The following is a 10000-nucleotide window of genomic DNA, read 5'->3' as shown; positions in this document are numbered from 1 at the left end:
TGAACGGGCATGAAAGTGTCACATTTGTCATGCTCTATGACCACGCTAAACGACACTAAACTGCATGCTTAAGAGGGCGGGAGCCGCAGGGAAGCGGAGGAGAAAAAGAGAGAGAGAGAGAGAGAGAAAAAAAAAGATACAAAGATACAGATGCAAAACCAGGAGAAGAGATAGAAGGTGAAAGAAGGCAAAAGATGCCTGGTTAAGAGTGCTGCAGAGTGAGGGATGAGTGACGAGAGGAAAACAAAGAGGGACTGGGAGACAAACAAAGACAAAGAAGAACAAAAAAGTGAAGGAGTAGAAGAGTAAGCGGGATGAGAGGGAGGTAAAACGCACTGGGACTGTTAAAAAGAAGAAGAAGAAAAAAAAAGGGGGGGATGGAGTTGAAGTGAAAGGGTGTTGACAAGCAGCATTGCGATTCAATCTAGTGTAAAAATGTTCTAAGTGAGCCGGAGGTGTGTCTGCCAGAGAGTGGGCTCATGCATCGATTTGCCGCCCCTCAGCTTCCCATAATGCCCCCACACCCCCTCCTCCTGATTTCCCAGAATCCCCCTGCACTGTCTTAACACCGCACCCAGAAAGCTGCCCCCTGCCAAAACTCACGCTCCTCTCCCCACTTAGCCGAATCGATCGGGCCAAGCGCAATAAGCAGATTTAAGAGATGATGAGAAGCAGGAAGAGCTGATCGAGGGCTCGCCGGGAAAAATGTGCACGCAGCAAAATGGCATCATTAAACACACACGCTCACCTGCCACGCTGAGGGAAAGCCAGCTCTAATCCTCAACACTGCAGCGGATACGCACAGCTTCACGGAGATGGCATTATAGATGAGATTTGGGAAGGATAGGATAAATGGGGTTATTGGATCTTTGAATCCACCACACTTGAAGAGTGATGTATAGACAGTGGGGTGTGTATCTCTCTTCGTCCTATACAGGCTCGGCAATCCGGTATATATAGAGTGTACACAGAATACACTCACAGCAGCCAATGATTCAATATTATGCAATTTACAGGTGTAAAGTCCCAGGTTTACTAAGACACATAGGCAAAGACCACGCCTCAATTATGCAACTGTCTGACAGAGGCCACGCCTCCTCTAGTGGAACTGACAGGCATAGAGGAAATCATGGAGTTTGCTTAGTTCTGTACTGGTTTTCCTTTAGACTCTGATGGAGGACGGGAAGAGGGAGACGGCGGTCAGCCTGTTACCTCTTGTGCCTGATGACCGTGATTCGGGACGGACCTACACCTGCAGGGTCCTAAACCCAGCCGCCCCGGGTGGACGCCAGACTTCCATTACCATTAACGTTCAACGTAAGTGCGCTGTTGAATGTTCGAGAAATTTGGAGGGGAAAACCACAAAAAAAAAAAAGAGTGTCGTGCATTGCATTTGAGATCATATGTAACACAGAGCTGTTGTGTTGTAGATCCCCCTTCTGTCACTCTGTCCGTCCAGCCTCAGACTGTAATGGAAGGAGCCAAAGTGCTATTCATCTGCTCAGCCTCCGCCAGCCCGGAGATCATCGGCTACAGGTATAAAATATATATATATATATATATATATATATATATATATATATATATATATATATATATATATATATATATATATATATATATATACACACACACACACACACACACACACACACACACACACACACATTAACAGACACACACACACGGTTCATAATCCCAGATTAGTGTCATATCAGAGCAGGACTGGAATAAAATCACATAGAGGATTTGGATTAGTGTCAATATGCCTTGTTAACCACTGAAGGTCAAACTAAAATGGTCGACTATCGGTTTGCTCTATTAGGACCTTGTCGATTTCAGAAATCAGAAAAGAAACATACCGATTGAATAAAACAGTTCCAGTCTCATCTTTACCATCTTCTTTAAGGATAATATATCCTCTGTGTCTGCTCCAATAGGTGGTCTAAAGGTGGCGTCCCCATCCCCGAGGCCAAAGGGGACAGTCTGGAGGTGACGGTGGACTACTCGTATTTCACCGACCCCGTGTCCTGCGAGGTGTTCAACTCTGTGGGAAGCACGAACGTCAGCACACTGGTGGATGTGCAGTGTACGTGCATGCACAGCAAACGTCTTGTGACACTAAACATGTCTTGGCTAACGCGAAAACTTTGTGCAAATGTCATTTTCCGGAATCAGATATTCCTTTCATAAGGCTGTTTCAAATAGCTGGCTGCTTGTACTCGAGATCCTCTCCAGTTATCCTCGTGATTGCTCTTGATTTGAAAGTTAAATTCCGTAGCTATTGGCACCAGTGATGACTTGATGTATGTGCAGTGAAGCTAGAATATAACACACTTTGGCTTTAAAGACGCACAGGCATCACTAACTGCAAATGTGCTTTCAGGCAGATTGCATCAAAAGCTGCGTTCTCAGGAGGCGTCAATAGGGCAACGTGCTTTATGCTGTAATTGTATGCGTGTGTGTATTTTATTTTAAAAACGGAACTCTGTCTTGTTCTCTCTGTAGTCGGTCCCAGGCTGTTATCGGAGCCTAAACCGCAGACGGTGGACACAGGCATGGACGCGGCGTTCACTTGCGCCTGGACTGGCAACCCTCCACTTACTCTGGCGTGGACCAAACAGGGCTCGAGCGTGGTAATACCACTATTCTTGTATTGCTTTGCTTATTTCATCCTAATTCTGTCCTCAGGATCCAGGACCCGCTTTTCGATCGTCTTTTAACGCTGAAACGACGCACATCTGTTTTATGACTAATAACAGGGTTGTGATGACAGTCTGTATCGATTCGTGATGCGAAGCCTAAGAAGATAACACTAAGCTAATGGCAGCTGATCCCCTTCAGAATGGGGTGATGAGTTTCATAAGCGTGCGTGTAGCAAATCGCTGCTATCTTGGGCATTATCCTTGCACACGAGTGTGATGTCTTTAGAAGCGAGCGCGCTTATCGTCAGCCAGCTCTGGTATTTTGAGCCCGGTGTAGAGCCTGTGCATCACACATCAGCCAAATATCTCCCGGGAACAACTCTTATGCTGGCTAATAAGATTTTGCAAAGAGCTCGAGAAAGCAACCAAGGAACAAAAGCGAAAAGGGAGGTGGGGTGGGGGCAAAGAGGCTGCAGTGTAGCGCTCGGCTAATTTCGGTGCTACACCTCCTCCATCTGTCTGTCCCGTACAAGTGCAGGGATCAGCTCATCCTCGGGTGTGTTTGGTTCATCGCCACTAGATCCGGATTAATTGGCTAATTCGATGAGTGTCTGCGAGTGAAAAATCAAGGGGAGTTCTAAACGGATTAATCTGAGTGCAGCGGGGTTGGGCAGGGATGAGAGCTGGGGGAGGGGGTTAACGACTGATGGGTTTTAACGAGGTACCATGGCGCGCGATGCTCACACACCGGAGGCCAGAATGCCTAGTGAGAGAGGGCGCCTGCTAGCAGCCAAGCCCACTCTGGAAAAATGCAGCTAGGTTTAATTAGAAATGTGCTGGCTCTAAGGACTGAGGCCGGCATGCTTTAGACTGTAATTAAGACGGCGGCAGGCGAAATTACAGCTCCAGTCGCAGCTCTCCCCTCGGTATTAGCAGCTCCAGAGTGAGGAGACGATTATGGCGACGATTGCCTCGCAGGGCTGCGTTGCTGACTGAAATAAACAGCAGGCTATTTGTTTTCTGAATTGGATTGTGCACATCCGATGGAAATAATGATGTTGGGATAAAAATGTTCATGCAACGAGTGTCCAAATGGAGGAATTTTGCATGTAGATAATTATAGCAATATTAGACAATAGCCTCATTTTAGATTCATAGCTGTAGATTTGGCCCAGATTTAGCTGAATAAAAATGTTCCCTGGAGATGTGGCTGAGCGACTGTCAGTCTAAATGAAGTAGGTGTGGCATCTGTGCCTGTCAGTTCACATGAAGTAGGTGTGGCAGTGAAGTGGGCGTGGCCTCTGTGCCTATCAGTATAAATTAAGTAGGCTTGGCCTCCATGCCGGTCAGTCTACATGATGTAGGCGTGGCATCTGTGCCTGTCAGTCCTCACGAAGTAGACGTGGCATCTGTACCTGTCAGTCCTCATGAAGTAGGCGTGGCCTCTGTGCTTGTCAGTCCACATGAAGTAGGCGTGGTAGTGCAGGAGGTGGAGAATCTATGCCTGTCAGTTCACATGAAGTAGGTGTGGCATCTATGCCTGTCAGTTCACATGAAGTAGGTGTGGCATCTATGCCTGTCAGTTCACATGAAGTAGGTGTGGCATCTATGCCTGTCAGTTCACATGAAGTAGGTGTGGCAATGAAGTGGGCGTGGCATATATGCCTGTCAGTTCACATGAAGTAGGTGTGGCATCTATGCCTGTCAGTTCACATGAAGTAGGTGTAGCAATGAAGTGGGCGTGGCCTCTGTGCCTGTCAGTCTAAATTAAGTAGGTGTGGCCTCTCTGCCTGTCAGTCTACATGATGTAGGTGTGGCCTCTGTGCCTGTCAGTCCACATGAAATTGGCACGGCTCCTTTCCTGTCTTTCCCAAAGAAGCAGGCCATATCCCATGAAAACAGCTTCAAACCTAGCAGTAATAATGCACAATAGCTCTGTAACCTATTCTCATAGCAGTGCTAATGGCGGCCCTTTCTGAATCGCAGGTGCTCAGCAACAGCAACACACTCCACCTAAAGGCCGTGACTCAAGAAGATGCCGGGACGTACACCTGTAAAGCCATCGTACCGAGGATCGGCGTGTCAGAAAGAGACGTCACGCTCACTGTAAATGGTAAAGGCTCACTCTCCTCCTCCCTCTGTCCATCCATCAGCTCTCAAACCACCCATTAAAGCTATTTCCAGAGCACAAATCAATGAGGACATCAGAAACGGTTATTTTCTGTACCGGCTATTTCAGACTGTTAAACTCTTTCAAACTCATTATTTAACATCTGCCTCCTCAGACACACAATTCTGCCTCCTTCCAGCTCCCTTTTCACTCCCTCCCACACACACACACACACACACACACACACACACGTTCTTCTGAGTAAACAGAAAACAAGAGGCTGATACTTGGATTCAAACTCCCTTTCTTAGAAGTCCTAACAGATAAACTTACAGATCAACTATGAGATAGCAGAGGTGCCAAAACAGTATCTACAGCTTAGATGTAGCATTTACAGTTTTTGACCGGTTGCTATGGTGATATTCAAGCCACCTGGAAACTACAGATAGAAAGCAAAAGGGCAAAGCTGTACAGTGGGCTGTTTATCATATACGCTGTTACAGGGATAAACCATAACAGGGTTTTTGTGGTAAAATTCAGTTTTTTCCCCCCACTCTATCCTCTATCTGCTAGGATTTTCTTGTTAGCAATGTTGGCACCTCTGCAACAGCTATTTGACATTTGTAAATAGAACAGTAAAAAAAAAAAAATTGGTCGGATGAAACCAAAATCAGAATTTTTCCTGTGGAAAAAAAAGCAGAACGGCCTACTTGGAAATTTCCAACTCACCACGTATAAACTATTGAGGCTTTGACTTGTGGCTGGTAATCAAGGGGCGTTTATGAAAATTGCCGGCAGGAATTATCCGAAGCACCGGGATATTTAAATCCAAATCCAGGCTGCCATCTCCATCTCAAAATATCCTTACATGCATTAGTCATTTTTGCTCACTTTTCATGAAGGGTGCCAATAATTCTTGAGTAGACTGTAGAGATCTTTGGCAACGATGTATTCCCGCTTCATAAACCATACACGTCGTAGCTAAAACACTGATCTTATGAGACAGCGCCGACAGTGCGTTCTGTTTCGGACACACCCACTGGCTCAAAGACACGCCCATTTTTTGATCCGGAGACTTAAAGCACGTTCGTTCAGAGCTGCTCATGTTTTCATACATGTACACACAGACACCTTTTCTGTGGTTGTCGGTTATCTCTCACACTCGTACAAACTTTTGCCTACTCTCTCTCATCATCTCTCCCACTCTCTATCTCTCCATCTCTGCAGGTCCACCGATCATCACGGCTGAGGCTACACAGCAGGCTGTCAAACATGCCAAAGGAAAGCTGGAGTGTCTGGTGGGCAGCAGCCCTCCTCCTGACAAAATAGTGAGTTCTCCTCCCAGTGTGTGTGTTTGTGTGTGTGTGTGTGTGTGTGTGCTTGTTAGGGATCTTACACTCACACAGTCTTGACAAGCTTTTCCTCCATGTCTTCCTGTATGTGTGAGCGTATGCGTGAGGTGTGTGTGCCCATGTGTATATCACGTGGCAGGATTCAACCTCCCAGCAAGATCTAAACTGAAACTCTTCTGTGTTCTTTCTCTCTCGCTGTCTGATTCTGTTTTGTGCATTACCCACACTCACACTCACACACACCCACACCCACACCCTCACCCTCACACACATGCAGCTCAGTTGGATGCTGCCGGATGAGGAGGTCACTTCTGTAGTTCACCTCCTGCCATTGCAGGATAATTAGAGTCTGTGGTGGAGCGAGATAGAGAAAGAGAAAGAGAGAGAGAGGAAACATGAGCAGAAAGAGGATGAACGATGAATGTGTAAACAGATTCACAGCACGGAAAGGAACAATAACAAGAACAAAGAGAATCTTCTCTCCTGAAAAAGATCTTCCTGTCTCTTTGGCAAAAAAAAATAATAAATAAATAAAACCCTCATTTACACAATTTCCCCTTTGCCTCGAATGCAATCGTTCAGACAAGACAAGTCTGACTTAAAATAAATAAATAAATAAATAAATAAATAAAAAGAAATCATCACACACTCACCTCAAAATGTCAGGTAGTTCAGTAACTCGAACAGACTTGCTTGTGCGGTTTTTGACATTGTATGACACGGTTATCTATAAAAACGGACAATGTTGCAGAGCTTTAAACAATGGTAAAGTCCATTAGTATGAGTGTTAGATACTTAGCCCAAAGCGGAGTGAATAATAAGCACAAGCTATAACTCTACCTAATTAACTCATTAACCTTGATTTTAATGTTCATGTACTAAATGGTAAGTCTGACTCTATGTGCCATCTGTCCTCAGGTGTGGACGTTCGGGGACGTGAGCTTGTCCTCTGGTTCCTCGGGCCGTTTCTCAGTACAGACGGTGAACAGCGACCGCGGCGTCCTGTCCTCCCTCGTCCTGTCCGAGACGCTGGCTCAAGATTTCCAGCTGAGATACAACTGCACGGCGTGGAACCGCTTCGGAACGGGCACGGTGCTCGTCACGCTCAAAGAACAAGGTGAGGGAAGGAACAGTGAGAGGAGAACAGAATGACGACGGACTCTACGTCAAGCTTTTAATCAGGGTTTCACTTTTTCTTCTTCTTTTTCCCGTGCTAAATAGGGAAAAGTAATAAACGGAGGGTGGTGTGAGGGGGGGTGTGGTCGGGATTGCAAAAACACAGCATTTGCATACTCATGCATATTCATAAATCCTGGCTTTAATTAGAACAGTGAATATATAGAGATGGTCCTAAACCATTTCCCAGTAGTGCTCAAAAGTACTAAATGACTCATTGAGATTTAAAACATGTTCGGGGTTACTTTAAAACAGGCCTTTTTGATCTTTATTTCACGTTCTGTTCTGCTAAAAAGGGGAAAGAAACGAGGATGAAAAAGACGGCAAGCTTTAAGACATGCTTTTAAACTGAAGCTCAGCATTGCACATTTGTAATAAAACGATGTAAGAAAGTAGAAGGCAACTAAGATAAGGAGAAGCAAAGAAACCCTGAAACTGCAGGTGGTAAGGTTCTGACATACTGTTTCGTACTCAAGATTGGATTTAGTTTGATCTTTGGCTTAAAGAGAAAGGGACAGGTTTTTACACTAAGGATCGTTTAATCAGAGTGGGAGGAGGGGATGCGGTTGGCTGGGGCCGCAGGAGGGCATGGGGCCTTTTTGTTAAATTTGAATACTCATGCATATTCATAAAATCCTTGAATTAATTATAAGAGTGAAGATGTAGAGATGCTCCTAAACCATTGTAAGTATTTTTTTTTAAATTTTTTTTTTTGTATATTCAAAAAATATTACAAGGCTTATTAAAACATGTTCTGGGTTCCTTCAATACGGGCCCTTTTTCATCTTTGTTTCACTTTCTGTTTTGTTAAATGATAAATGAAATAAGGATGGAATACATGGAAAGGTTTAAGACTTGCTTTGAAACTGAAGCGTAGCTTTGCCCGTTTGTAATAAAAGCATGTGAGAAACTGGAAGTACGGAGAAGCAAAGAATCTCTGAATGCATAAGTGGTTATATTCTGACAGCTGTATGTTTTTGATCAAGGTTTCACTATATTTGTTTGTGTTAAATGGGAAGGACAATGCATTTCAACTAAATTAGAGCTTTGTATAATCAGGGTGGTGTGAGGAAAGGGGTGCAGTTGTGGCCACAGGAGGATAGGGGCCTCTTTTTGAAATATCTAATTTGCATACTCATACATATTCATAAATACTTGACTAATTATAAGAGCGAAGATGTATACTAAACCGTTCTAGTATGTTCTTAAGCTTTCGGAAATATCGTACGTCGTGGTAAAACAGGAAAGAGATGAGGATGGAAAGAGGGAACGTTTTTCTTTTGAGACTTTTCTTTTCAACTTAAAGTTCAGCTTTGCACGTTCGTAATAAAACGAGTTAAGAAACTGAATGGCAGCTAAGATATGAAGAAGAAAAGAAACTCCGAAACCTTAGGTTGGTAATATTCTGACATAGCGTAGTGTTTAGTACTCGAGACAGGATTTTGTTTGATCTTGGGCTAGAAGAGAGCAGAGATGATGAAAAAGGATAAAATGATGCAAAGATCTTTAACATAGGCTTTTAACCAGAGGCTGAGTTTTGTTAAACGCATTTGGTCTAAAGACCTTGGAATGATTGGGACGCATACTGATCACGTTCATCAGAGACATGAATACTGTAGGAGAAAGACAGCTCCGAATGTGAACATGGCCGCTGTGGAGGTTGCTTTCAGATTGCAGCTTGAACAGAAAAGGAAGATTTGTATAGCGTTTTGTTTTTGTTGTTTTTTTTTAAAAACAACTGACACGGTCACGAAGTAGTTTCACAGAAATCCAGATGTAGATTAGAGCGCTAAAGAGCAGTGGAGAGTCAAAACTCCCAGAGATGATAGTGTATAGGATATCATTACAATAGTGATAATACCATTACAATGACTAGGGATGAATATAAAATAAAGTGAAAGCACTTGAACAACCAGTGAGACCAATGAATAGCTTAGTAACGATATTTTTGACTGGGGGGGGGGGGGGGGACGGACATTAATGGAGAAATACGGTTTTAAATACGACATTCCACAAAAATGATGTATTTATTTATTTATTTATTTATTTATACAAACACTGCAGCTTTTATTTCAAAAACTAAAAGAGACAAAAGGTTTCCTTTTAGTTCCAGAGGTTAAGTGTGTTAATACTGATGTCAGAAGAAGGTCCTCACAATTACAGTAAGACAAATGTGTGTGGGGGTGTGTGTGTGGGTGTGTGTGGGTATGATTTGGCCTCATATAAAATCATACACCACTGCTGGCATATTATTCTGACATTTAGTACAGTACAGAAAGAAGAGCCAAAATTTGTGCTCAAATGGCTACACAAAGTGTATTGGGATAATGTAATGGTTTCATTTATTACGTCCAGCTGCATGAAGCTCCTTTTTCTCTGCCTTTTATCCTGGCTGATTCGTGACAGGCCCTTCTCCAGAGTCAGCTCCACACCAACAGATAAAAAAAAAAACCCCTCCAGTAGTTCGCTTATCTTAATTATACTCCGGCAAATCAATATCATTTAATCAGGAGATGGAGTGCTTAATGAATACATCTGCCCCATAACACAGCTATAGATTTGGAGCCTAGATTAATTTGATTCAGGAGCTGCTGGGTGTCCCTGCGTACCTCTCGGCTGGGCCTCGGCTCGTCGCTCCTCCTGCACCGGGGGCCTCAGTTTGTTTAAATAAGGCTGAGCGTATAGTAGTCAGTCGTCGAAGACAGTGGAAACGAGGT

General features: G+C 44.0%; 1 protein-coding gene across 1 annotated transcript in view; it reads left to right on the top strand.

Annotated features, from left to right (window-relative positions):
- Positions 1-10000, top strand: part of kirrel3l (kirre like nephrin family adhesion molecule 3, like) — a 49461-nt gene that overhangs the window by 33990 nt on the left and 5471 nt on the right. Inside the window, exons 5-11 of the mRNA XM_053646849.1 lie at positions 1167-1317; positions 1431-1536; positions 1941-2089; positions 2509-2636; positions 4632-4758; positions 5983-6083; positions 7026-7224. Coding sequence (XP_053502824.1) covers positions 1167-1317; positions 1431-1536; positions 1941-2089; positions 2509-2636; positions 4632-4758; positions 5983-6083; positions 7026-7224 — 961 coding nt within the window. The remainder of the gene's footprint in view (positions 1-1166; positions 1318-1430; positions 1537-1940; positions 2090-2508; positions 2637-4631; positions 4759-5982; positions 6084-7025; positions 7225-10000) is intronic.

This window comes from Ictalurus furcatus, chromosome 17, assembly GCF_023375685.1.
Source record: "Ictalurus furcatus strain D&B chromosome 17, Billie_1.0, whole genome shotgun sequence".
In the NCBI taxonomy this organism is placed as follows: domain Eukaryota; kingdom Metazoa; phylum Chordata; class Actinopteri; order Siluriformes; family Ictaluridae; genus Ictalurus; species Ictalurus furcatus.
Note: the sequence above shows the minus strand (reverse complement) of the source record. Positions and strands in the feature narration are given on the sequence as shown.